Source organism: Agaricus bisporus (assembly GCF_000300575.1).
Source record: "Agaricus bisporus var. bisporus H97 unplaced genomic scaffold AGABI2scaffold_9, whole genome shotgun sequence".
NCBI lineage: Eukaryota > Fungi > Basidiomycota > Agaricomycetes > Agaricales > Agaricaceae > Agaricus > Agaricus bisporus.
Window position 1 is genome coordinate 1,446,219 of NW_006267372.1, and position 27,708 is coordinate 1,473,926.

Genomic DNA, 27,708 nt, shown 5'->3' on the forward strand with positions numbered 1-27,708 from the left:
CAAAGCTCGGTACTTCACATATACAAGTCTGCACTAAGTCTCACAAAAAGAAAACCAGTAGGTGGGTAGGTCGTGGTTCATGCGGAGAGAGAGAGAGAAACCATGGTTGTGGGAGGTGGAAGAAAGCGGAGAGCGAAATTGTGAAACAAAAGTTCAACACACATTCCCACACTCTCATTTATTCACACGCACTGGTACCAATCATGATTTCAAATATATGACACGCTAATAGCATACATGCTTGTACAACAAGGTGACTGCTATGAATTCCATCAAGACTAGTTCATTATGTCCCTCAACGAACGACTGGGTCGAGCATTAGGAGAGATGTCGACGATTTCGCCTACAGCAGTTTGAAAAGGTTCATCCATGACAAAAGATGTTTGAGATCCCAACAGGAGGTTGTTACTACCATTTATGTTCGCGAGAGGGATGGCTGTAACTTGTATACTACCTTCAGGAGGTCCCCATTCCGCATGATCACTCGAAATCAGGCCATTATAGTACCTGTGAGTAGTAGCCAGTTTGAAACACTGGTAATGAAAACCTACGTCTGCCACATTGACGACATCAGGTTGTCTCCGTAGTCCTTTTTCTTATCCATCAGCAACAAGTTGAATTGAGCCCAGAAATCTTCTCCTGTTGGAACTTTCCCCGAAGCCTTAGATTTTCCACCAGGATGTTATGAATTTACCAACCTATAGGAGGGACGTCATCATGCTTACTCATTTCCATATCCCTGGATATACTCTTCTCCACCTACGCTTCTCCCATCATTCATTCCCATGTCACTTTCTCTTTGACGTTACCTTGTTTGTCTTTCCCTTCTCATGATCATTCTTATTGTTCCCTTGATTGATCCTTCATGTTACCTATTATATCTTTTCCTTCTCATGATCAATCTTCTATTCTCATGATTGATCATCCTCCTTCCTAGTTTATACTTTCCTTCTCACTGATTACTCATCTACCTCGGTCATGGTTACTCAGCCCGTTCTATAGTTAGTTACCTCGGGTAGATAGTCTTAGTATAAGTAAGCGTAGTTACTCTCTGTACTTCCCTACGCTTTACCAATTGTATCTTTCCCTTTCTCTACTCTCACCTCGCTCTCGAGTCTTTGTCACTTGTCTGCAACCTGAGTCTCTCAGACTAAGGTCGTAACACAGGACTAGAGATGGCGAGAGTAGTATCATTTTCATGCTCATGGTTATCTTCAAGACTTCCATTGTGGTAAAAATCTTTAGCAAAGCGGCGCTATATCGAGTCAGAATTAAACAATTCCAGTTTCGAAGTGAAGCTAACTTACCAATAAGGCCATTCTTGTTACGACCTTAAAGCGAATGCTCAGGTTGCAGCAAAGGCAAAGACTTGAGGGCGAGTAAGGGAAAAGCAAGTTGGTAAAGCGTAGGGAAATACAGAGAGTATCTACACTTACTTATACTAAGACTATCTACCCAAGGTAACTAATGGGCTGAGTAACCATGACCGAGGTAGATGAGTAATACTGAGAAGGAAAGTACAAACTAGGAAGGAAGATGATTAATCATGAGAAAGGAAGATTGATCGTGAGAGTGAAAAGATAAAACAGGTAACATGAAAGAGAAACAGTTCTCATACTGTGGAAATCATAACAATTCTGAACTGATACTCCACTCGTAGAGGCTGAGATCCAATACCACCGGATTTCAACTTCTCGGCACAAAAAACTGTAGCTCTATCAAGAGGCATTGACTGGCCCTTGGCGATTGATTTGACAACCTAAAGAGACTTATCATATGAACGATAATGACAAAATTCAAACTCATTTACCAACTGGCGAAACTGGTTTCGGGCAGCACTGGCTTTGACACGACAAACTGAATGAAGGGTATGTTCATATGTAGTGTTGCCTGTGATAGTCAGAAAGCCAAGGATAGTTGCATTTCGGCAAATATAATCCTACTTTAGTTAGCAATATGGCGGTAATGAATTTCACTACCACTAACCTCAGCGTCTTGAGTCAAGGCATCCTTGTATGCAGTGCGTCGATAGTCGAACACCTTGTCCTTACAGACTGAAATGATTTGGTCCTATAAGATCTTCAGTACAAGAAAACGTAGTCAAAGATCGTGAATACCTTCTGAGCATTTGTTAGCTCAAAGTGAACTACAAAACGGTTGCGAAGTGCATTCAGGGTGGGTTGGAGCTGTCTGTATTCAGCGTGTACAGCCTCGTTGGAGTTTATGTTCGCAAAACTGATGGCCAATTGCAATATCAAAGTACGGACATAGGCCAAGGACATGCTGGGAAACGCCTTGATAAGAATAACCAAAGTTAAGTAGAGAAGACATTGAGCTGATACTTGTTTACCTCAATGAGTGACTTGAGGTCGATTCGTTGCTCCGAGGAAAGTTTATACTTGTTTGATACAAGATTACAGAAGATGTGAAGCTGAGAAGTGTCTTGTGAAATAGTATAGTCTGTGTCTATGCTAGGAGCATTTCTTGGGGGGTTGTAACGAACTGGAGAGTGAGGGGGTGAGGGTGGAGGTGGGGAATAGAATAGAGGCATTTTACGGTGGGTTGGGAAAGTTGGGGGGTGGTTGGGAAAGTGCACGGCTTTAAATAGTGTCGCGTCGCGACGCGAAAGACAACTCCTGAGTCAAAGTCTTAGATGGCGTTCACCAAAACACGACGGCCACGACACGGAACTTTCGGTGGGTGTAGGAACTACACGTCCAGTCACATCAACATGACTCTATTGCCCAGAAAAGCAGCGTGACATTTGCTCACCAAAAGTTTCAGTGGCCAGGACTTGAGATGCTTGAGACGTTGGCCGTGACCGTGGTTCAGGACGACTGGGCTTCGTTTTGGACTTGCGCATATCTATCTCAAACCGAGCTCCTTCAAGTATGGCTTCGTTACGGTCCAGAGGAGCTGGTTGCAGTCGAAATTGTGCAAGTAATGTTGCGTCACGCATCTGGGATGTGTTTAGTATCAAGTTGTCAGGGACTCTGTGTCGTATTGCTGCCTGGCGTTGTGATGTTCCTTCCCGTTCTTGATATACTACCAGCATCTCTTCAGTAGTGCATCCGTGGGCACTACAATTATGTTGAAAGTTAACCGTGCAAAGAATGTCCTGGAAACACAAACGAGAATTGTGTTAAAGCAAAAATGGGTGGAACGGTGAAACTCACCTTAGGAGAAATGACAGAGACACAATGAAACTGGATTTGAGGTAATTGGTAGTGACGAGAGATAGATACAATAGAGAATCGATCAATGAGAGCCAAATCAGCTTGTGGCGACCCAACGGGGCGTATAATTTGAAGGATTTCTCGAAGGCGGGCAATAATGGGAGGGTTGCTTCGTACCAATATAAATGAACCCTGTATGCATTTGTCGCCGTTGTCGGCATACACAGCATGGTATTGACGAAACGTAGCATCGTAAACGTCACCAGAGACTGGAATGTTAGCAAGCCCCGCCGCCGTCTCGCGCCACTTTTTTCCTGATCCCAGCACCTTTTCTGCATGACCTGAGAGGTCATTAATGACGAGTGAAGCGCTATTGTCAAGGAAAGACGGACCAGATTCCACTTTTCTTGCGGGAGGAATTAACCCAAGATCCTCAGCAACAATGTTCCGGTGCGAGACATGTGGAGTGACTAACATCAGTGGCGCCATTTGGGCAGTATGCCAGTCAGTTGGCCCCGTCTCGCTCACATCAATAATCTCGTCTGAGTGTACTAGAAAGAAGCCACCAGAAAGAATATGCCGAATTCTATTAAATTGAGCCAAACCCCGAGCAATGTCACGGGAAGGGGCTTGACGATTGCTGTGAACACTATGAGATCGAATCACTGCATTATATGATTCGAAGTTTTCAGTAGCAAAAAGAATTGCAGGCCCAAAACGGCGTACATGAAGCGGTAAATGTTGGATAATGTGAAACTTGGGTTTGTTGAACCATCGTGGGGTCCAACGGGCCGTGCATGAGAGGAAGTACGCTATAGCCGCTTGAAGAGTTTGCTACCAAAGCATCTCATGAATCAGGAAAACAATATAACAGTTGGCGAACACTCACCAGATGGGTTACAATGTCCGTGATCAGCGGTTGCCAAATCAGGGGCACCATTCGTGTCATATATTTTGGGTGTAATACTGGGGAGACCATGTAAAACAAAGGGAGCAACCTGACTGATAACACAAAAATCAGCTCCAGTGAGCGAGCCAGCATATTGAACAAGTCTTTGGCCAGCAAGAGGAGATATACCCAGACCAGATACATCAGTAGAATTCAGCCGTACGACAAGAAGTTTCTTCTCTTTGTCGTTTATACGCGTGACTGCATCTCGCCAAAGGTATTTTATAAAACCCAAGAGAAAAACGTGCAATATCTCCACCGGGGTGTCCTGATGTGGATCCAGTCCTATTACATGATGTAAGTAACAAAGAAGACTTGTATAACCAGGCTAATACCTTTGATCCACCAGACAGGACTGAAGGGAACTGGTGGTACGTTTTCCAAAGTTTGATGAACAGCAGCTTCTCGATCAGCTGCCGCACCACGCACAGCATGTATCTTATTAATGAAAAACTCTAGAAAATTGTCTTTGAGGCCTGTGTTTGTTTTTGCTAGCTTGTACTTGGTACTCGTGCCGACATTCACAGCCTCATTGAACATTGAGGATAGATGTTCAATAGTTTCATCTTTCCGATGAGGTGAACTGACCTGATAAATCCCGTTAGCCTGGTTAAATATGTTTACTGTCAATGATACTGCCTTACCCCAAGAAACCAGTGTACTCGGTTCACCATGATTTGAAGGGTTTCTTGTGGGCGCCGAGTCTTTTTTGATATAGATTGGTGGCTGTCGACCGAACCATGGCTATCAGGAGTTCCCGCATGTGAGATTGGTGAGGCCGGAACTCCTTCCGTGTTATTCACTCCTCCTACTACGGTCGTCGAAGTACTTGGAAAGTTGGATGGTAGTGTAATCCGATCTTCAGTGTCATGACCACGAACCCAGCAATTTTGGCAGAAGTATTTACCCTTGAGGCCGATATGACAAGCCAATTCACTCTGCATGGGGTTGTCTCCGAGCATCGCTAATACAACAATAAAGATCATGACTATCTCTTGGAGGTCACAGTCCCACGCCCATATACCATGAATATGAGAATTTCTACATAGATATAAGTGCAATGAAAACAGAGCTCTGAAAGCCACTTACTCGAGCTGTTCAACAATTCCATCGAGCATTTCCAAGGGCGGCGCGATGTTTGAGGTAGAAAGAAAATGGACATTGAACTCCTGTTGAGTCATGGCACGAGGAAGGCCGGCCGCTGTGAAGAGAAACGAGTTATGCTTGTTCCATTTCTTGGAAAGATTTCCGGAAGTGTCATCGCAGTACAGCCAAATCAGAAACGATACCACACAGTGACCTTTAGCCAAGGCACGATAGCGATTTCCTACTGTCGGGTCCGTTAAGGTCCATGGTGAAAGCCCAACATCATCCTGTGAGTGGCGAACACCTGGGAATGTCAGCAATAGACTTTAGGTAAAGGCATTGGATTAAAATACCTAAGATCAGACGTGGATCAGGCAAGCCATCTGCAACAAAAGTGTCCCGCAAGGTTGGGAATGATAGTAACAGATCCTCTGCAGTGATTTCAAATTTGTTGTATTAATTGACGATGTATGCATGAGGGGAACCGGTAGCGGAATACATGGGGACGAGAGAATAGGCAAGTGCGAAAAATTGATGAACATCGTTGATGCGTCGAGTGAACCAACGTTCGGGTATGACAACTCGACCATTTTTGAGGAGAGCTGGTTCAAAAACATAAAAGTCCTGGGATTGATAACGTATCATGGGCGTGAGAAGCGCAGGATCCAACTCGCAAGACCAGCGATGAGCTTGCCAGGCTTCTTCAAGGTGAGGATGACTGTCTTCAGGATAAAAATGCAGATGTGGGCAAATTCGTGGATTGGCAAGTTCCTAAAACAAGGCTAAGAACGACAGGCGAGATATGACAACAGAAATTGTTAACTTGCCTGTGCGACGATATCAGCAATGCTATTCACATATTATATGTGGCCCAAATGACCTTCATAGCGTATTGTCCGAATACCATGGGTATTTTGCAAATGGACATTGGAATCCTTAAGTTGAATGACGGAGGGAAGGAAATTGACACCGAGAGCATTCATTCCCCAGAGTATTCGTTCCACCTGAGAATCAGAAAAAACTGAGCGTGGGAGATGACGAAGAACATCAAGGACACAAGTCTATCATTAACGTCAACATGTATCAAACACTTTTTGTAGTTACGCACCTCTTTATCAGACCACGGAAACCAAGGCGAGTCAGTAGGGACTATGTCTGCCTTTCTTCGTGAGCGGGTGCTCCCAAATATCAAGGGATCTAGTATTTAGGGTTTAGTCAAGCCAACTACAAACATAAATGACGATTGGTTCATACCGGGGTCATCATCAACGGTGCACTCGGCTGGATTGTAACTTGAGGAACCTGAGGAACTAGCTCGACTAACGACATCGTCTTCAAGCCAACGGTTCAAATCCAGGTCCATTTGTGCAAGGTGATTAAGAGGATAGTCAAGGTGAGCATCGAAATCAGTGGCAAGTGCATCAAAATCGACTGTATTGATGGTGGCACTAGGCACCCGAGAAGAATCCGTCACCATGGGCGCGAATGGCACCGGTGCCAAAGGCTCGTCTGGTTCCGATCGTGTTCGGGCCTGGAGGTAGGCCTGAGCTTTGGTTTGATGAGACTTACTCTGCTGGTGACAAAGAGCAGCACTAAGGGCACGCGGTAAACTATAAGCACATGCAGCACAAAACCACATGTTGCTCTGGCGGCCAGTGCCACATCGCCAAACTACATGTCTTAAGTTCAAAAAGACTTCACAAAAAAATAAAACAGAAACATACCTTTGTTAGGGCGACTGTGACTGTGATGTCACAGGTCACACCTAAACTCAAGAACTAAGGAGTTATAGTGACAAAAGTAATATTAGGCGTGAACCTAAGAGAACTCGACGGAGTCTTCTACAAGTTTCTACCTACTTTATATACCTAGACTATGGCGCACAGACCAACTACCCTAGGTAACTATTTATATACTGACATGAGAAAAGAAGTACGTATGAGAAAGTAAACTAATTATACATTTGACATGTGAAAAGAAGAGTGGAGCCAGAAGTAAGTAAACACGAGTACATTGATTATAAAAACGTCAACAACACCAAACAAACCATAAAAGTGTCCACAAGTACAAACAACTCCTAAACAGGTAATCTACTCACACAAACCATTGGTGTCCGAAGTAGTTACCCAACAACGCATCACACGGACATAGTATGAAGAACCCGGATAGTTCCCAATACCGAGCCCCCCACGCTGACCACCTCTGTATTACCCATTCCTTCTGCTCTTCCGCGTCCCACATTGCCAACGTCATCCTCCCACACTCCCTGCACTGGTGGCCCGATAGGCGCCATCCTACCGGCCTTGCCTCTCGTCCTATAGCCGCTGCCCTCCTCCGCCATTGTACCTGCTCCGCATGTTTCGGAGGTAGGAAAGATAAGATAAGGTCGATAAGCTCAATTGGTAAATCTGTAGCTTGCGCCATTTTAGCAGTATGCCGATAGTTTAGCCTCCGTCAAACTGTAGCAGCAGAGGGAAATTATTATGTAATAAAATATATGACAGATGTGACAGCGTGACGCCATGACATTCTGGCAAGGTTCTAACAGTACCCCCTCCTTAAAGTCGGCTCCTCCGGATGAATCCGAATAGATCGGGGAAGATCTATTTCCACTGCGTTGGGGGAAATGATCTTTTTGATGGTGTATGGTCCAATGAACTTCTCCGTAAGTTTCCGGGTAGGTCGTCCCTGGATTTGAAGGTCCCGGGTAGCCAATAGAACTTTATCTCCTACTTTGTATTTTACCGCTTCTCCTCTGCCTCTATCCGCATATCTCCGCATGTCATCTTGTGCCTTTTTTAGGGCCGCTTGAGTTTCCTCGTGTTGAAGTTTCATGCGGTCCGCAAACTCTGCTGCTGCTGGATGGTTGCCTTGTCGTCGAAGATCGAAACCAGTTCTCGGATGCCTCCCCACGTTAACCATAAATGGAGTCTCCTTTGTTGATGATTGTTCTTTGTTGTTATAGGAAAACTCTGCTGTTGCTAACCAATCAGGCCAATCAGTTTGTCTATGATCGACAAATGATTGGAGGTATTGTTCTAATTCTTGATTGGTTCGTTCAGTTTGGCCATCGGTTTGTGGGTGAAACGCCGTAGATAACCTAGTATCAATTCCCAACATTTTATTCAACTCCTTCGTAAAGTCTGCGGCAAACTGTGGTCCCCTGTCTGAGATCACCGTTTCTGGTAATCCATGCAACTTCCATACATGATCCCTGAACAGTTTAGCTAGTCCTAGCGCTGATGTTGTTTCCGTAGTTGGGATAAAGTGAGCCATTTTACTGAATCGATCACACACCACCAAAATTGAGTCCATTCCCTGTGATTCTGGTAATTTTACTATGAAGTCGACGGATACGTCGGCCCATGGTTTGGTGGGAATAGGGTTCGGCATTAATTTTCCTGCCGGCGGTGTTGGTCGATTCTTGTTTCGTTGGCATTGATCGCATCCTTCTACGTACTTCTGGACTTGCTTAGTGACGCCTGGCCACCAGTAATTGCATGTCACCATTTCTACTGTCTTCCATTGTCCTCCGTGTCCAGCAATGGGGGTATCGTGATGTAGTCGAATGATTTTAGTCCTCAACGTTTCGTCTTTCGGCACATAGACTTTTCCTTCTTTCAGTACCAATCCTTCTTCCAGCTTCCACTCGTCTCCCCTTAGCGACTTTACTTTTGCTCGCTTCATCTCTTCCACCGCTTTCACTACGTCGTCTTCTTTTGCTTCTGATTTTCTAATTTCCTCTAATATTTCCTCTTCCTCCGCATTGATTAACATATGACCCTCTTCCATTGCTCGGATTGCGAAATACTCTGGTTTCAACAGGGTTTGATCCTTGTTATCGTCCTTTGTTCCTTGTTCAAAGTCAGGTCTTCTGCTCAATGCGTCTGCCTTCCCCATTGTCTTTCCTGGGCGGAATTTTAATTCGAAATTAAATCTAGATAGATATAAGGCCCATCTGGCTTGTCGTCGATTTAGTTGTTGAGCTTTCGCGAAGTATTCTAGATTGCGATGATCTGTCCAAATTTCGAACTTATGTTTCGCTCCTTCCAGGAAGTGTCTCCATTCTTCTAAACACCACATAATCCCCAGCATTTCCCTATCGTGAATGTCGTAGTTTCGTTCCGTCTCCGTCATCAATTTGGAGATGTATGCTACTGGCCTCCACTTTCCGTCTTCACATTTCATTGCCAATTCTCCACCCGTGGCGTAAGCCGATGCATCAGATTCCACTTTTAACTCTTTATCCAATTCTGGGGCTACTAGGATTGGGTGTGATGTGAATTTTGCTTTTAGCGTACCAAAGGCCTCCTCTTCTTCATCTCCCCAACTCCATTTTTTATCCTTTTTAGTTAATGTGTGTAATGGTTTTGCAATACTGGCGAATTTTTCAATGAATCGTCGATAGTAATTTGCCAGTCCCAAGAATTTTTGCACATCTTTAATGCATTTTGGAGTTGGCCACTCTACTACGTCTTTCACTTTCCTTTCCTCCATCTTGATTCCGTTTCTCCCTATTATACATCCCAAAAACCCCATTTCACTTCGTTTCCATTCGCATTTTTCTGGTTTTGCGAATAGATCATTGTCCATCAATCTTTGCAGCACTTCTTCCACCACTTTATCGTGCTCTTCTTCATCGTCTGTTCCTATCAAGATATCGTCAATAAACACAGCTACTTTTCCAGTATTTACTAAGTCCCTAAAAAGTTCGTTCATCATAGTTTGAAAAGTAGCAGGCGAATTTGTAAGTCCAAAAAACATAACAGTGGGTTCAAAGGCACCCATGAAAGTAGTAAAGGCTGCCTTCCACTCATCTCCTTCTTTTATCCTAATGTTATTATAACCCCAATGTAAATCTATCTTAGAAAATAATCGTTTGCTACCCATAGTGTCTATAAGTTCAGAAATTAAAGGTAAAGGATAATTGTTCTTAATGGTCCAATCGTTTAAAAACCTATAGTCCTGCACCATCCGCTTCTTTCCATCTTTTTTCGGCACGAAGAACACTGGCGAAGTCTGGGGAGATTTTGATGGTCTGATATATCCTTTTCGAAGTTGATCTTTTACGAATGCTTGAACTTCTTCTCTTTCGTTTGGTGACAAGGGGTATATCTTTCCTTTCTTGGGTTTGAAATCCTCCTTCAATTCGATAGCATGATCCCAGGTTTTCCTAGTAGGCATTCTCTCCGATTCCTTTTGTTTGAATACTTTAAGGAATTTGTGGAACCGTCTTGGTACCACTTGTTCTACTGAGTCTAGGCTTCGAATTTCTTCATCTTCCGGCATCTCTTCCGTCATTCCTCTTACCCACATCTCTAGTTGTCCTTCTTCTTCTCTACTCCTATTTTTCCTTTGGGCGCTTATTCGTTTAGGACGTACCTGTCCAGCCCCCGCTTGTCCCGCGGTGGCTGTCTTGCTGTTATCTTCTTCTAGACGTTCTGCCTTTTCCCCATTTAATCGGTCAGCCACGTCACCGGGTGATTGCGCCCACCCCTCAGCTTTCTCTTTGGATTGTTGCGCCAATCCCTCAGCTCCACTATTAGCACGTCTATTACGTGCCAATTCCCTGGCGAATGCCGCTTCGACTCCTAATGCGATCCCCTCGATGATGTTTTTGGGAGTGTTGAATCTCCCTATTGCTTTGTTTACTCGCTCGTATCTTTCTTCCTCATCTCTGATTTCTTCCTGCTCTTCTTTGTATGCTTCTATCTTGGCCATGGTTGGTCCTTCCTCTTCGTCATCACTTCCTTCGTATGGCATCCCAAACTCGTCTAAGGCGATTTCCTCTTTTGCTGGGCATTTGTGTTTGCTCAGCAAATGTTCCGACGTTTGAATTCCGCACTCCTCGCATCTATACTGCAATACTGTTCCCCAACTTGATTTCTTCGGGAAGGAAACTAATTTCCAACCTGCATATTGTTTGTGCGACATGTCAGGTTTTTCCCTTTTCTCTTCCTCTCGTGCTTCCTTCATCAACTGCCTAGTTGATTTCCTTGGTTCTTCTACCCTTCATATTTCTTCCTGTTTTTCTTTGGTTTTTCCTTTGTCTTTGTACCCACACGTCTGGGCACCTGGTCATCTTTACCTCTCCTTTCTCCCAATCGATTTCCGGATTGTGCATCTGCAACCAAGGCATTCCTAATATGACTTTATTTTTTCCTAGGCCACATATTTCGAAGTGTACTCTTTCTTTATGCCCTTTGTAGTACACGTTTGCAGCAACTCGGTGTGTCACTGCTCCAGATGCGTTGATTGTCCCATCAACATTCTTGACCGGAATTGGTCTTTCTAAAGGTTCCAGCTTGAACCCTTCTTCCTCTGCAAACACCTTATCCATGAACATTCCCGTCGCTCCGCTATCCAACAACGCCTGTACTCCCACTCCATCATGTGTGTCCAATTTTTCTACCCCCACATTCAGCTTAATTTCCCTTAAAGGTCGTATTGTCCTTACAAGGAAACTCTCCTCTTGTACAGTGTCCAAAACATTGATTTCGTTACATAGTACATCAAATTTGTTGTAGGAAGTCAAACGAGGAGACTTTGCTTCCTTTACTCTTTTAAATTCTTCTGCTCCTCCTCAAACATCCTCTTCCAATAGTCCCGCTGCTCGTCCACATCTAACGTTCGCACATCTCGAGTCGGAGCCTTGCTCCAGCAATTCTTGGCCATATGCCCCAACTTTCCACACTTGTAACACTTGATAGGACCTCGACTGGGTCCTGCTGCAGTGTCGACATCCATCGCGTTGGGATCTCGACGTTGAGGCTGTGGCCTCACGAAAGTGTTGTTGGAGGTGTGGGTTTGTAGTTGGGGCTTAGCTTGCCCCCGTCGATAGTAGTCTTCCTCCGCCTTAGCTTGTCTCCACTGCCTATCTAATTTCATGCTCCTGTCGTACCAACTCCTGATGGTAGTTGGTGGGTTCTCTGACTCCATCAGCGCCTTCCTAATCCTTCCTGACAAACTTCTCTTGAATTCTTCGATGAGGGCTCATCCCTCGTATCCGCTGTCTCGTGCTATCCTCTTGAATTCCTGTACATGCTCTTCTGCACTCTTGCTTCCTTGCTCGATCAATCTCAACTTCCCTACTGCCGTACTCTCCTCATCCGCATCTCCGAAATTGTTCCGCAGACTGTCAAAAAGCTCCTCCGTGTGGGCTGGAGCTTCTTCTTCACCACCTTCGATCATCTCCATAATGTTTTCCTTCCACGATTCTGCTGCTCCTCCTTGTACATACGACAATATCCATGTAATCTGATCTCCTTGTAGTCTGCCTACCATTTTCAAACTCAAATAAATTTTGCACGCCGTTATGAAGCCACTCAGCTCCTTTCCGTCTCCTGAGAATATTTTTGGTCTTGCCACATCAATTTGTGGCGGGACTACTTGGACGATGGGAGTTTCTCCATCGTCCCCTGCTGGTCCTGGTGGACCTGGTGGACCCGGTTGCGGGTTATTCTGCAGCTGGGCGAGTTGCTGCTGCAGTTGGGCGATGAGGGTGTGCTGAGCGTTCAGCTGATTGATTATTTCTTGGGGGTTGGCCATGTCTGGCTCGTGGTATTCGGGGGGAGGTGGTTGATATAGGGGTAGGGGGGATACGGACGGTTCTCGTTGTTCTGGTTCGGATTCCTCGGATTGGGATTCCGAGGTGGATTCTTCTTCCTCGGATTCAGAGGAAGGTACTCGGAATGTTCCGGGCGGTAGTCGATGAGAAATTTTGAGGAAGGTGAGGGAGGTCTTTTCCTGTCACCTGGTGCGTATCCACCAATCCAATGAAGCCAATAGCCTGCTTCACTTGGACGTGTATACAAAGAAGAAAAAGTTTGTTCAAGAAATGCCACGCTGGCGAAGGGAAAGACTACTGCCCTAGATAAAGCTATATACGAAGACGGATCTTCACGCTAATCTAGACACGCACTTAATGTGGCAGTGTCACTCCTCTGCGTGTACCACTTGACAATGCAAGCGCAGCACAAGGTTTATAATTGAAGTTACAAAGAAGCTAGTACACGGATATAATAAAACACCACACAGTCTGGTAGGTCTCGTCTTATCAGTAGTCTGTGTCAAACTACTGACGTCCACGGCACACGTTGTGTTTATGTGCAGACACCCTTTAAGCCTAGGGACCGGCTATGTGTGTGGCGGCCGCGATGGCGCGCAGAGAGTAGAGGACGAGTAAAGAGTAAGAGATGGGGAGGGCACTGTGCTGTGCGATCCCCGGAGTAGTCGAGTTCTACTGTTAGGGCGACTGTGACTGAGATGTCACAGGTCACACCTAAACTCAAGAACTGAAGAGTATAGTGACAAAAGTAATATTAGGCGTGAACCTAAGAGAACTCGACGGAGTCTTCTACAAGTTTCTACCTACTTTATATACCTAGACTACGGCGCACAGACCAACTACCCTAGGTAACTTATTTATATACTGACATGTGAAAAGAAGTACGTATGAGAAAGTAGACTTAATTATACATTTGACATGAGAAAAGAAGAGTGGAGTAAGAAGTAAGTAAACAAAAGTAAATTGATCATAAAAACGTCAACAGCACCAAACAAACCATAAAAGTGTCCACAAGCACAAACAACTCCTAAACCGGTAATCTACTCACACAAACCAATATGTCCCGAAGTAGTTTCCTAACATCGCATCACATGGACATAGCACAAAGAATCCGGCTATTGCCCAGCATCGCGGCCCCCAGTATCCCCATCTCTGTATCACCCACGCCTTCTGCTCCTCATAGTCCCACATTGCTAAGCATACCCTCCCACACCGTCTGCACCGATGATCCGATAGGTTCCAACCTACTGGTCTTGCCTCTCTTCCTATAGCCGCCGCCGCCCTTCTCCATTGTACTTGCTCCGCATGGTTTGGAGGCAAGAAAGATAAGATTAAATCAATAAGTTCAATTGGTAAGTCTGTAGCTTGCGCCATTTTAGCAGTATGCCGATAGTTTAGCCTCCGTCGAACTGTAGCAGCAGAGGGAAATTATTATATAATAAAATATGTGACAGATGTGACAGCGTGACGCCGTGACATTCTGGCAAGGTTCTCACAAGAATAAGAAAACAAAGAACCATAAAAAATAAAAAGTAGCTGACCTTGTCAACAAATAAATTCATGTTTATCTCAAGGGAAAAAAAGGAGAAAACCAAGGATCAAAGGATGTTTAAAAGAACTAGAATCTTTCAACAGAAGCTGAAAGTTAAATCAAGATCATCAACTTTTTCGAGTGTAGACAATTTTATGTTCACTATAGAATATGTTTAGAGAGACATTACATTATATGCTCTGTTCTACTGCCTGTAAAATTCCGGAAAAATCACGACAAATCTTAGAATATTAAAAAAACATAAGTTTATATATAAGCTTTTGTCGAAAACATACCCGTTATGGAGATATCAAGATTCCATCATGGGGGGGGGGGGTCATTGTCAACAGCAGATTGACTCGTCATAGAGCCTGTCCTACAAACCAGAAAATTCTGGAAAAATCACGACAAATCATAGAATATAAAAAGAACATAAGTTTATATGTATGTCTTTGTCGGAAAACATACCAGTTTTGGAGATATAGAAAAACATGACAAGAATGACATGTTTTATACTGGTTCCTGCGCCGATTTTGATGTTTTAAGAGTGCAAATATATGTATTCAAGGTCCAGGAATTTGGATCTGGTTTTAGATTTATTATCCGATCAATATTTGAGGAGTTATAGCGCAATTTTGGGTTTATCATATGTTAATTGTGCCATATCTCAATAGGCTTTCATCCAACAAAGAATCTAATTGGATATTCGAACTCCCCGACCTCGAATCTATAGGAATACACTTTTAGATCATTAAAATCCATGCAGAAATGACCCGGAAATATCTCCTACCTATGATTTGAGGAACTTTGACTCGAAAATCCCAAGTCCAGCAGTCACATGATGTCATGTGACATGTTGAACTTCTGTTTCGAGCACAACGTTGATTCTTCTTCATCACCACCATCACTTGTGGTTGTGGGCCGCGGCTGTGCCCGGCGGATACGAGTCCTTTTTTGGGTGCACATGACATCGAAACAGTATTTGTTTGTGCGTATAAAACCACCTGCCCTAAATTTGTTCGGCATATATCATATATTTGTTTACCTTTATTTGTACATCGCCTCTTTCTCCGCTATTGATACAATGTAAATAACAAGTAAATATTACAAATTTTCAAGACATCGGAAAGCTATAGACTGGGTGATTTATTAGACCTCTTAACGGGTACAGGCTTGTTGCTAGATTCGCTACATGAGTGTCCGGCATCGGAGGCACGGGGATGGAGGTTGCGAGGTAGTTGGGTCAAGGAAGGAATGAGTACAGCTTCATGGCAATGATGCCAGAAATCTTTAGGTGGAAAAGGAGACGGTTATAGTACCACGGCGTGCGGTTCCTCATCGACCACTGTATTGCGTAAAATTTCAATAGCTTTTATATTAGACTCTGTACTCACACTAATCACTCGTAGTGGAATGCCCATCAAACACGCTCACGTGACAAAAGATTATTAGCCCTGAATACATTGGATGACGATGGTTCAGGAACTTTTGTTGACCGCAGATAGTACGTTTGAAATTAACCAAGAGAGATGTCAAGAAGCCTGCAGGTGCCGAATACAAGTTCTGTGCCGACACCTGTGAGCCGACCGCAGACAAAGTCATTCTACATACTGACGTGCCTATAGCGAGGTGACGCGGTCAACGCAGATGGATCGCTCAAGGATGCCTCGGAAATAATCTGGGTACACGATCCCGATGACGATGAGACGGTACTATTAACAGCAGGAGATGAGCCGTCGCGTGCTACGGGCTCTGAGTTACGATGTGGTGGTATGATCCCAGTGAGTTTTGGTCTCTGTACAGTCCTACTTGTTGCTCACGCTGCATTAGCAGGGCGAAGCAGTTAATGCGGATGGAACGCTGAAGGATGCTTCGGAGACGACTTGGATGTATGATCCAGACGACGACGACGTGATTCCTGCGGCACCTGCTGATGGACCTAGCCATGGAATTGTATCCAACAGTGCTAGCTCAGACAGTAAGAGGGCAAACAAGCGAAAGAAGGTGGATGTCAATATGTTTCTGGACATCGAGGCTGCTGTGAATGTAAGCAGCGACGAAAGTGATGAAGAAAGTGATGGTATGTTGCCGACGTCTTTACAGGCGTAACATTATTAACGTGAACTCTTACAGCTGCTTTCATCGACGACGCAGACAGAGAAGCAAACTGTGCACAGCCGGCCATTGTGCCTCCTATGAATCTTTCAGATGCCATGGAAACGGATCCCGATTTCATTGACTCGTTGATGGCAAAATACGTAGAAAAACATTCTGGAAGGCAGGAAGTGATTTCGACGCCGTCTTTGTTGGCTTGGCGAACGTGGGAGGTACCAGTATCCGTAAGAAAACAACGGATTTCAAAGTACGAGACTGATATCATTTATAGGTCGGGGTAGAAGCAGTTGCAGTGTTTCGTATCCTTCGTAGATGTCAAGAAGGATACTGCATTAACCACAATGCTCCCCGTTCCGCGTTTTTCCAGTCACATATGCAAGGTCGTATTTTTGTAGAAGCCATGACGCTTGAGGACGTAAGATTCATATGCAAAGGCATAGCGGGTGTGCGTACAAGCGGAATCGACGAAGAGGCAGTGGACCATGAGACTGCTATTGAATTCTTGAGGAGCGTTCCAGTGTCTGACAGTTTGACAATAGGGCGTTGGGTGCGATTGTCTCGAGCACCCTACAAAAACGACTTGGCACTCGTCTCGGGAGTTCATGGTCAACGTAACACTGTGGACGTTGTAGCTGTACCCAGGTTGCACTACGTCAAAGCGGCGAAAAGGCGAAAAAGGGAACAACGGCCATCTCAAGCACTTTTCAATCCAGTAAAATGTGCAAATACATTTGGTCGCAAATCAGTCACAACCGTCTTCGCATCCGACGGAGTCGACGTAGTGGGTCATGTTTTTCGTAACCACCAGTATGACAGAGCTGGTTATGTCGTGCTCAAGGACTTGCCGCAAGGACATTATACGCCCGTCGATCGTGCTTCCCGAGCCGAATATATCCTGTTCAACGATTGTGTTGCGGTATCTGTTTCCGACCTTCGTACTTCAATGAAGGTCCTGGAAAATAGATCACTCAGACGTTCTGATAAAGTCCGCGTATTGGATGGCGCATTTCGAGGCATGGTCGGGACCGTGGAGGACGTTCATTTGCATCATCTCAGTGTGGTACTCCCGAATACAGTGTTCGATGGATTGTTGGAGGTGTCGATAGAGTCTGTTACTCGTTCGTTTGCTCTGGGCGACCACGTTCTTGTTAACACCGGGGAGAGAAAGGGTGCTCAAGGTTATGTTGTTTCCACAGACAACGGCTGTGATACGATTACCATACAATCTATAAAGCCAGAGGTGACGTATAATGATAGCTGTGTTATCTATTTTTTACAGTGCTTACCATACAAACCTTATAGGTATACGAAATCGTCGTTTCTGCGGGCGATGTTCAAGAGGTACCGCACGATCTCTCATTTGCGAAGCCAAGGCCTGTCTCCCAGAAGATTCCGAACCAAAGGCAAACAAGCCTCCAAAGATACGTGTCCTCGAATGTTATTTCACAAACAGACCCCTTCAAAGGATACAGCGGTATTATCCGATATATCAACGGTGACGGCGTCGCCGATATCGAACTAGACACGTTTAGTGTTACCGGAGTTCAGACAGCTCAACGTCACGTGCTCGGATTGTACTTCATTCTGTGAGTGATCCTTCAATGATAGTTGACAGGAAAACTCAGTCGTGTTAGCATTGATGATCGACGAATGTATCATATAGAAAGCGAGGAGACGTACGATTTAGTCGCCACGAACTTGAGTGTTCCACTTCGGAATCCGGTATCTTCACCACAACGGCTGTCTACACCGACTGCAGATATCGAGGAAATGCAGGCTTCAGGAGACGTAGTATGGTCGCACGAAGAAGGAGAAGGTAGTCGACCTCCTGGGGTTTTACCATACCTTCGTAAGTTGGGTATCAGGCATTCAGTTACATCTATTGACCACTTTTCTGTAGCGGATGGACACTGGATTCGAATTGCACAGGTGCATATGACAAAACTACGGAGAATTGCAGTCACAGTAACCGATGATTGGCACGAGCCTGAGTACCACGGGAGAACGGGCTTCATTAAGGGCGTAAGTGGTAACAAGGTGCAGGTGTATTTGCAATCTACGGTAAAAGGAGGCGCGGGAGAAGATCGGGACTTCTACTACCCCTTTCTTTCGTATGTACCTCCTACCAAAAAACATCAGCTTGTGGTCGTATTGTCAAAAGGAAAAGACCAGGGCTGTGTCCATAACATCGTTAATCACTCTGCTGCACTTTGCGAGTTGGGATCGGCAGCAGGTAGGTACAAATTTGTAAAGGTGAAGGAGATCAGGACAAGCAAGCTTGCTACTTTTTATTAGTTCTTCCATAATTTGTCCCGAAGTATAATGGTTATATCGATTTTTATTTATTTTCAATTGCACAAGTTTCATTTATATATATACATTAATCATTGTGGAAAGGATAACCTGACAATGCTTGCTTTTCATTGTCTGACATACAGTGCCACGGCAGCTGTAGCCCCTGTGCTGTCTACGGTACTTAAATCCAAGGCATTCGACGCCACTGAATCCAATACACAATAGCTGCCTGATGTGATGCCATCATGATACCACCATTTGTTCTCTTTCAACAGAAATCGGGTAGTGAAATGGGCGTTACCGTGATAGATAATGCCTCGCAGTTTGTATCGAACAAGACCTACATCGAATGATAAATCCATAACAACCTTGGGTGAAGATGTATCTACAAACAATACAGAGGGATAGTGTGCTATTTCCACGTTGAGGGAATATCTACACTGGTGGTCATTGACCAAGCAATTGCGACACAATGCATCGAATTCAGGAAGATACAAGCAAAGCAGCGCTTGAGATATCCACAGTTTATCGCGATTCGTCTCCATGCATAACGTAGGACACACCAGATGAGAAAGTGAGACGGATTTCCCGCCTGTTCTACATCCACATGATGGACATGCTTGAAATATCTCCCCACAAACCGGCGAACTGCACAAAACACCTAGAACGGCGAATATATCTGTCAAATAAGGTCCCCATTGAAACTCATTGGGGTTGAGCGTGTGACAGGTCAGACAGAAGGCGTCTCGTACGTCGACCAGGTCCGATGGAGAACCTACGTGCTCGAGATCACCTATGAGCCTATTGAATAGTGGGGGACCGTCGAGAGGCCACGCCGATCCATTACCAGTCTTTGTTTCATTCCACACGTTGAACAACATGCTCAACAAGGCGTCGTAAGCGCAACTGTTATTGGTCGAATCCCACACCGTACCCCAATGAGGCGTTTCCACCCAAGACAATCTGGAGGTCTGTACGAGAGATCTTTGTACGTCGATGTCGAAAGGGACAATTTGTCGAACACGGTGTAGGTTATTGTTCGTCGTACGACTATCATCTATATTGTTAGAGGTTTCAAGGATAGAAGAGTGATCCGTCGGGTCTGGCAATTGTGTATCAAGCCTCGAAGGAATGACCTGCCCCATGCCAGATAAGAGGTTGTTATCCACTGTTTGAAGATCTTCTATGGACCCCATTGCCTGGAGATCACTCAACAGAATCGACTTTCGAAAAGACCGTATGAGAGGTACTCGGAAAGTCCCTGCTACAGTAGCTGATAACTTTCCTTCATATCTACGTTTTGTTATTTCGTCCAATATATCCAGTGCTCGTAATTCTTGCCGCAGCCAGCCCGTGGCACCTTCAGTAATGTGGCTGGTTTTGAAGTCTTTCAGGATCACAGTTGAAGCCGCGGATGTCCCGCGAGATAGGCAAGTGTAGAACGATTGGTGGCTCCGACAATGAGTTAAATCAACGACATTTGGGGTTCTAGTCTTTCCTTGAGACGCGAAATCGGTCATTGCAAAGTTGGGTAATATAGGTATTTGATATCGGTCAACCGTAACTCTAGTGTCTGTATCTGCTATAGTGCAAGAGAAAACAGAGTTTATAGGCGTGATTGGAACAACATTGACTGGTAGAGTGCCCAGAATGACTGGCATCGGCGGGTTGACCAGCTTGACAAAGACGACGTCCAGCACTGGCAAGCCATGATGCATTGTTTCTGACCGCCAACCTACGACCTCTGCCTCTTGGCCGTTTGTAATACACAGTTCTGTAGCAATATTATGTTTGATGAGAACGGGTAACCCATAACACAACCGGAGTTTACCTGGAATCATGCCGGTATTAGTTGCGTAAGTGTTCCAGAGATATCTTTGCATAGATTTTGCGGGCATACGCCGAACGTTTCTCCTGCCCGATGTTGAACAAACTTCTCTATCCAGAGAATAGAAGTCAGCCAGCACAGTATTTGCGTCCGATGCGAAACGTAGCACCCCAAGGTCATTTAAACGATCTTTCTGTAAATTTCTGGCAACTATGATTGAAGCCTTACGGTAAACAGGGTTATGGGCGATGTATGTATCCGCAGAAGTGTTAACGATTCGCGATTTCAGAAATGATATGTCCTGTGCTGTACAGGAAGCTGTTCTCATATTCTGTAACGCGGTCCTAAATAATGCATCCGCTGATCCCGAGTTTATTTGCCGCATGTTCTGTTTCAGTATGACGACTGTCGTTACTTGATGCCAGTAAAACAGTCCTAGTGCCGTATTGATTGACCTTTGATCAAGTCTAGTGGATATCGATGGCATTTGACCATACAATGGGTTGCTTGACACTGGCGGTAGTTGTGCAAAATCACCCGAAAAGATGAAGTTTACGCCGCCGAAGGGCAAGTCGTGGATGTTATTGATCTCTGCCAACTTCTTACTGATAGAACATAGTTCATGACAAGCGACCATTGACACTTCGTCCAAGAAAATGTAGTCAATGCCCCTTATACGGTCTCTTGCTACACTTAAAGACGACGATCGGAGGTTTGAGTCATTATCTGATTTACGTTGATTTATACCAAGCAAGTAATGGTAAGTCGAACCTCCTAACAGCGACGACGCGGATCCGGTTGGCACAGTTGCAACAAGACGGTGACCTTGACCTCTTGAAGCGAAAAACGCTTTCAATGCTCGTAAAACCTGTGTCTTCCCAGTGCCACCCATGCCTCCCAGATACATCAACAGTTGTTTAGGTGCTACCGACGTAGAGTGATTGGCTACAATAGAAAATGCTCTTTTTTGTTCTGTATTGAGGCCATAATCCGCGATGGTTTGCGATGCAATGACTCTATCAGAAACACGAGGTGGTCTGTAGTGCTCCTGAAAATACGAAGGGGCCAACAGCAACAAAGAATTGGTTACCATCGACGACTGTCCATCCGGCAGATTACTGTCATTGATTACGCTAGTACGATCTCGTTGAGCCTGTCTCGCTGTCAGAATTTCCTGCCGCTTCATTCGGACCAGTTCCTTCCAATCAACAGCTTGTTCAAAGGGGCTGTATGAGACGGACATGCGACTCATGTCAGAAACCGCTGACACGTTTATTGGCTCCGGTACAGTAACCCAGCCTACAGCACGTATTGCGTCGTCTATCTCCGTTACAAGGGGATTAAACATCGTGTTGTCTTCTGGCGCAAAGTCGTCATCGTCAAAATTCGTATTGATTCCGTTATCAACAACGTCGAGTTCCACGTCTGTAGGTCCCTCATCTGATGTGGCCTGATTCCCGGTTGCACGTTTTCTGCGAGTGGCTTGATAATCGTCGCGAGCGTCGAGGCATTCATACGCCAAGTTGAAATGATCCATTGTTCGTTGATGCTGGCTTGGGAACTCGTATGACTCCAATTCTGCGGACCAGGACCGATCACTCGCCGGTTTCAGATCTTCAGGTCTTCTCCAAGGTTTGAACAAAGTCAACATTACACAAGCGAAGTAGTCAGGATCACCCTGGTCCTTTCGTGGGAGGGCGCCTCCTACAAAATTTGGTACTACGTTAATCATCTTGGAGTTGTCGTATAATACTTGATGAGAGTCTCTCAAAGGGTGGCCGACCGTAAATTGCCTATGCGATGGTGGGAGAGGAGCTGATTCTCTGATTTTGTATCTTTTCGCACACTGTACCCATGTGTACACAGAAACAGCCTCGTATTGGACCGGTCTATATTTGTAATCGTCAGACATGTTGAGACCCGTAATTCCATCCTCTGTTCGGTACAACAGTATGTTATCTCTATTCTCTTGTGAGCCACTTTGTTCCGATGTTCGGTCAGCGTGCCATGTTTCGTTGACGAATGTCCGCCACCAGAATGCGACGAAAGTGATGTTTGTGTAGTGGTCCGGAAATCCAAGCAGGTACATGCAGGCCATAGGGCTACCAATCTCCATTTTCGCAGCTAATGAGTTCACCATCTTCGAAATCAGTTTACGAGCATGGCTAGAGGTATCACCCTCTTGCGTTGATGATTCAGCTGCTTCTGTGTTTTTGATCAAGACATCATAGGCAGCTTTGAAAACATGATGGGTATTCAAGCCCGCCTTCGATATATAATCAGTTATATACGCCACAAGTGCCTTGACTGCTGTACCTGTTAATATACATGTAACGTCTAAATTGCACCTAAGCACGTATGTAAGTAACGTGGAAAATGTGTTCATCATAGGTTCTCGTTTTCTCAGCTCAATTCTACCGTCTGTGCGGTCGACGACGGTTTCAGGAAATACATCTCTGGGAAACCTAGCAGTGCATTCCCCGTATTTGTTCATACAACCAAAGAACTTTCCATTTCCTGCGAAAGAAACAAGACCAGTATGGCCCTGAGCATTGGCTTCGTTCAATGCCTTCAGTTTATCCACAGATGACCTGCAGCCATGCATGTTCGATTTTAGCAGTATGGCGTCAACAGTTTCGCGGAATGCCATGTGCCAATGCCGCAAAGCTTGGCAGTTTTCGCAGTCACTAACGGAGCAGTCATGTCTGTTATTACACGAAACCGGAGGAGGTGCCGGGAGTGTTAAAGTAGGGTCCTCTCTAACGTTGTTGATAGTATTCTCGGAAGTTCCGAATTTATCAAAGACAGTCTGAAAGGTACCTGTCATGAACTCTCCTTGACAACGTGCTTGTAGATACTCTACCAGTTTGGTCTCAAAAATGTGATCGTTGTTAACAATGCGATCACGGATCTCTTGAGGCGACAGTGCCCCGTCGACCCAGACAAGCGCGTGGAGATGCAGTGACAAACGGCCTTGCTGCTCCACTGTAGCATAATATGCTGACGTTTTACCGTAAAAACCCTCGTGGTCACTTTCAACACCCAAAATGTGCTTTATGAAGATATTTACAAGGAAATTAAAACATTTGGCAGCAGCGGCAGGGTTCTCAGACATCAGTTTATTGCGTTCGGAGGACGGCAAAATTGTAGGATAAAAACTCTCCTCATTACCAGCATAATACAGACTTAGAGGATGTTTTGCATCGGCGGGCGAAAATGTTATAAACCAGGTGGGTGCGCCCCTGGCCTTTACCAGCGACCAAATCTCATTTCTCATCTCTCGCCTGGATGTCATCGATCCTTGCACGTTTGATGCTGTGTGATTGATGTCAGCAAGCAAAGCCAAGCAGTCCTTTTCCTGCTGCGTTTTAGGTGAAAATGTGTGAGATTTTTCATAACTAACAGATACGCGTTTCAAAACATCAGGATCTAAGTCGTTTATTCGACGAGCAACCGCAGGAAAATTAGTGCGTTTCGAATATAAGAAACTGTTAGTTGTGGCTCGCTTTATCTGTTCGTGGTTGAAAGCAATCATAGGAAAATATAGGTCTTTCTGGAAACGTTTATCGTAATAATTCATCAACCATTTCTTGTGCGTTGCATCAGAAAGTCGAACACGCATCCTGCAATTACCCAGGCCACCGTAACCGAAGGGGAATAGACATGGAAACATCTGTGGGTATAGCTGAGGATTGTTAAAGATTGATAGAGGTTGCTCTGGGTGTCCTATGCCGAGAACCGAACCTCCTTCGCGAAGGTGTTGCAATGCTCTTGCCTTTAAAGCTTGCACAGACAATTGGGAGAATTCTTGTCCGGTCAAACCATGAACGGCAAATCGACATTCTTCTACATCATCCTCATCTTCACCTGATAACGGCACTACGAGTGGATTGATAGATCCATCAATGGGACAATGTTCCACCACGACCGGAAGACCTTCATCTGGATAAGCGCTCAAGTTGGACTCTGAAATTACGAGGTCCGAGTAATCGCTGTGATTGATCTTTAACCACTGAAGAGCTAGTCGAACTTTCTGCCTTCGTACCAGCATTGGGGTCCATTTGAAGTCGTCGAGCGTAGGTTTCGCATGTCCAACAAATACGTAAGCTAATACTTCGTTCAACTTTTCCCTGCTAGGAGGCAGCACATCGAATATTTCTGGTGTAGGATTTTGAAACATTATTGCGTTTGCCGACATTTTGGCCCTTCCAGAGGAAGCTATCCTTACCAAACATTTATTATGGCGTGCACGGGCAATCAGAAGCTGCTCAACGAAGGTAAGTTCTTTTAAAATTTGAGGTTGTTCACCGATCCATAGTCCGTTCGCAAGGGACAGATGGGGTCGGGTTCCTTTTGACAACGATCTGTAACATTGCTCGCACAGCCAATCCGTTCTTTCAAGAATAGTGTTATATCCGGAACACGCTAACTCCACCACCTTCCATTCTCGGTATCAATCCCGGTACGTTCCGGATATCCCTTTCCGACTCAATCCGTTCGCATCAATCCCGGCAATATCGATTCCGACTTACCGGTCACGTTGACCGATGGAATGCCGCAATACCTTCGGTATTGCGGTTGCGCTCCCACGGTCGCTTTACGACCAACGCAACGTGGGTTGTTATTTCCATCGCAAGACTTACCCACTTCAAGACCTCCTTTCCGTTGCACCGTCGGAATCCCTTAAGGTAAAGACTCCTTTCCGTTATTTCAATCCGAACTATTGCGCAATCCTTGCGCTATTATCTTTCATGTTTCCGAATCCGTATTCTATTCATTCTTCGTGTATTTAAGCCGTAGATATTCTGTACGGTACTTCAGTCTGAAAATCAACTTAGATTGTTCCTCGCTATCTCTCGCTTGATCTCTCTCTCGCTCTCAAACGATTCCGCATTCCGCGGGTCGCTCGTCTCTGTCTCTAAATCGGCTATCGACTTAGTTGGAAGGCATAGTGCACCGTTTCCGTGTCGCTAAGGCCAAAGCCGTTTGTTCGCTAAGTCCTTTCCGGCTTAGCGTTACCTTTCCGGTCATAGTCTTAACAAATAGCAGTATCGGGTGTCCATTCCGGTGACATTCCCTCCATGGTAGAACTCAACAAAGGGCGCCTCGCAACAGTCGCCTCCTGTAGTGGATATAAGTCCACATCCACGTCTGCAAGCAATCGCATGCTCGACTTGAGCGTCAGTTGCGCGCAAGCCGCACATCCGACTTCTTCTACATTTACAGGCTCGAACTCTGAACAGAAACCCCGTATTAGATTTTCTATCTCGAAAGAAGTAGGTAGCTCTGGTGGGAATTCGGCCTGCTCCCGTGAGATACCGTCGTCGTCGTGCCAATGGTGTTCGTCAGTATTTATGTCGTCGACAACCGAGCGACGCTTAATGCGAACAACAGTGACGCCTGAGACACATTCAGTACAAGGAGTATGTGCTTCAAGTTTAGAATTCAACTGTTGTCTTGTGTCTCTGTGACCGAATTGAATACCATGTTGCGCGCATATATCCATCATAACGGATTGTGAGAGATACGGTCCTAGTTGTGTGAATGAAAGGTTGCAAAATACATACTGCGAGTCATTGTCGTCTAGTCCTGAGAACGCATGCCTATTCATATAAGACTCGAAGAAGCAAGTATCGCTGGGTGATATCGAGGATGTTGGCGTTATGTTGATATCAACCAGGTGTTGTATGACAAGCTGCGTTGGAATGATACCCTTAGAGCGCACTCCGCTCATTTCGATGCACTCTGATATATAATAGAATGACGATGCGATGGACGATTATTCCAATGAGTGAGATCGATGCGGTATACGATGGGCAGAGAGTTACAATGAATCGAAACAACGATGTGTGCAAGGTGTTCTGTCAATCTATGTCTGGCAAAAGCGATTGGATGGACGTAGCAGAGTTGTATATGCAGTAGATACAGCGGGGAAAGGTAACCTAGACAAAAAATGTCATGTTGAATTATAATTATAAATATAATAGGAGTTATAGATATAGCACGGAAGCCAGAATGAAACTTAATTCCATATGTAATTCGATGTGATGCCGCTCTGATGCCACTGATAAGCACATTACATTGAGTACTTATAGGGGGGTTGATCGAACATGTTGTGATGACACATTATGTCAATTACTCGCCTGGTTACAGAAATCTGTTTTACACTGGGCCGGCGAGTCAATAAAGCCGCTGTATTATTGAATCATTATTTTATCATTATTATTCCCAGGAGCCAAATAAAGCATGGGTATTATTTGATCGCTATCATGGTAATATTGTTATATTGTCACACTTGCCTATACAAAACGTGACATACGTCACCATAATGATTCAATAATAGTTCAATAATGCAGCGGCTTTATTGACTCGCCGGCCCAGTGACTATGAACTATTGATTACTCCGGGATACCCAATACAATAACCCATTGCAAATTAACGCTTAGACGGCAGGTTCCGTCCTTGTAATAGAACGTTGCAGTGTATGCAACCGTTGCGAGCGAATCTTGGGGGATTTCTCTGTTAGGGCGACTGTGACTGAGATGTCACAGGTCACACCTGAACTTAAGAACTTATAGAGGAAAGTGACAAAAGTTTTATTAGGCGTGAACCTAAGAGAACTCGACAGAGTCTTCTACAAGTTTCTACCTACTTTATATACCTAGACTACGGCGCACAGACCAACTACCCTAGGTAACTTTATTTATATACTGACATGTGAAAAGAAGTACGTATGAGAAAATAAACTAATTATACATTTGACATGAGAAAAGAAGAGTGGAGTAAGAAGTAAGTAAACACAAGTACATTGATCATAAAAACGTCAACAACACCAAACAAACCATAAAAGTGTCCACAGGTACAAACAACTATCTAAGGACGTAACCTTTCGTACCAATCCCTGCCGAAGTATGTTGCCATTACTTCTCCACACGGGCACATCGTAAAGAACCGGACCGGTTCCCAACGACGGAAGTCCGGGTTATTCCATCGCTGCAACATCCAGGGTCTCTCCAATACTTCGTCCCACATTATCAACGTCACTCTTCCACACACTACGCACCTACGATCCTCTAACCTCCATCCGTCTGGTCGGGGTTCTCTTCCGATAGCCACCGCCGCTCTCCTCCATTGTACTTGCTCCGCATGGTTCGGAGGCAA

At 44.9% G+C, this 27,708-nt stretch overlaps 10 protein-coding genes across 10 annotated transcripts; 1 reads left to right on the forward strand and 9 right to left on the reverse strand.

Moving 5' to 3' along the window:
• Nucleotides 1–1,612: 1,612 nt before the first annotated feature.
• AGABI2DRAFT_120883 (hypothetical protein) lies at nucleotides 1,613–6,850 on the reverse strand (the record flags this gene model as incomplete). Its single annotated transcript, XM_006464033.1, has 19 exons — nucleotides 1,613–1,759; nucleotides 1,811–1,939; nucleotides 1,987–2,070; nucleotides 2,118–2,294; nucleotides 2,351–2,598; nucleotides 2,665–2,709; nucleotides 2,773–3,118; nucleotides 3,177–3,841; nucleotides 3,903–4,010; nucleotides 4,066–4,410; nucleotides 4,461–4,713; nucleotides 4,770–5,166; nucleotides 5,215–5,515; nucleotides 5,565–5,642; nucleotides 5,697–5,982; nucleotides 6,019–6,038; nucleotides 6,092–6,272; nucleotides 6,320–6,408; nucleotides 6,466–6,850. The coding sequence occupies 19 exons, from the start codon at nucleotides 6,848–6,850 to the stop codon at nucleotides 1,613–1,615; spliced, it is 4,284 nt and encodes a 1,427-aa protein (XP_006464096.1).
• Nucleotides 6,851–7,305: 455 nt separating this feature from the next.
• AGABI2DRAFT_153070 (hypothetical protein) lies at nucleotides 7,306–7,464 on the reverse strand (the record flags this gene model as incomplete). The annotated part of the gene is made up of 1 exon (XM_006464034.1): nucleotides 7,306–7,464. One exon carries the CDS (start codon nucleotides 7,462–7,464, stop codon nucleotides 7,306–7,308), a length of 159 nt encoding a protein of 52 aa, XP_006464097.1.
• A 2,891-nt stretch (nucleotides 7,465–10,355) lies between these two features.
• Nucleotides 10,356–11,145, reverse strand: AGABI2DRAFT_145230 (hypothetical protein; the record flags this gene model as incomplete). Its single annotated transcript, XM_006464035.1, has 2 exons — nucleotides 10,356–10,421; nucleotides 10,594–11,145. 2 exons carry the CDS (start codon nucleotides 11,143–11,145, stop codon nucleotides 10,356–10,358), a joined length of 618 nt encoding a protein of 205 aa, XP_006464098.1.
• Nucleotides 11,146–12,204: 1,059 nt separating this feature from the next.
• On the reverse strand, nucleotides 12,205–12,759 carry AGABI2DRAFT_145231 (hypothetical protein; the record flags this gene model as incomplete). Its single annotated transcript, XM_006464036.1, has 1 exon — nucleotides 12,205–12,759. One exon carries the CDS (start codon nucleotides 12,757–12,759, stop codon nucleotides 12,205–12,207), a length of 555 nt encoding a protein of 184 aa, XP_006464099.1.
• Nucleotides 12,760–15,838: 3,079 nt separating this feature from the next.
• Nucleotides 15,839–18,730, forward strand: AGABI2DRAFT_120886 (hypothetical protein; the record flags this gene model as incomplete). The annotated part of the gene is made up of 9 exons (XM_006464037.1): nucleotides 15,839–15,886; nucleotides 15,935–16,090; nucleotides 16,140–16,389; nucleotides 16,443–16,648; nucleotides 16,696–17,664; nucleotides 17,727–18,010; nucleotides 18,059–18,273; nucleotides 18,325–18,657; nucleotides 18,720–18,730. 9 exons carry the CDS (start codon nucleotides 15,839–15,841, stop codon nucleotides 18,728–18,730), a joined length of 2,472 nt encoding a protein of 823 aa, XP_006464100.1.
• A 1,215-nt stretch (nucleotides 18,731–19,945) lies between these two features.
• Nucleotides 19,946–21,097, reverse strand: AGABI2DRAFT_50525 (hypothetical protein; the record flags this gene model as incomplete). The annotated part of the gene is made up of 1 exon (XM_006464038.1): nucleotides 19,946–21,097. A coding segment is annotated over one exon (1,152 nt), but the record flags the coding sequence as incomplete, so codon positions are not given.
• Nucleotides 21,098–21,289: 192 nt separating this feature from the next.
• AGABI2DRAFT_49743 (hypothetical protein) lies at nucleotides 21,290–22,708 on the reverse strand (the record flags this gene model as incomplete). The annotated part of the gene is made up of 1 exon (XM_006464039.1): nucleotides 21,290–22,708. A coding segment is annotated over one exon (1,419 nt), but the record flags the coding sequence as incomplete, so codon positions are not given.
• Nucleotides 22,709–22,759: 51 nt separating this feature from the next.
• On the reverse strand, nucleotides 22,760–23,662 carry AGABI2DRAFT_74590 (hypothetical protein; the record flags this gene model as incomplete). Its single annotated transcript, XM_006464040.1, has 2 exons — nucleotides 22,760–23,053; nucleotides 23,132–23,662. Coding segments are annotated over 2 exons (825 nt in total), but the record flags the coding sequence as incomplete, so codon positions are not given.
• Nucleotides 23,663–24,109: 447 nt separating this feature from the next.
• AGABI2DRAFT_54911 (hypothetical protein) lies at nucleotides 24,110–24,745 on the reverse strand (the record flags this gene model as incomplete). The annotated part of the gene is made up of 1 exon (XM_006464041.1): nucleotides 24,110–24,745. A coding segment is annotated over one exon (636 nt), but the record flags the coding sequence as incomplete, so codon positions are not given.
• Nucleotides 24,746–25,582: 837 nt separating this feature from the next.
• Nucleotides 25,583–26,124, reverse strand: AGABI2DRAFT_145234 (hypothetical protein; the record flags this gene model as incomplete). Its single annotated transcript, XM_006464042.1, has 2 exons — nucleotides 25,583–25,947; nucleotides 26,115–26,124. 2 exons carry the CDS (start codon nucleotides 26,122–26,124, stop codon nucleotides 25,583–25,585), a joined length of 375 nt encoding a protein of 124 aa, XP_006464105.1.
• Nucleotides 26,125–27,708: the final 1,584 nt, after the last annotated feature.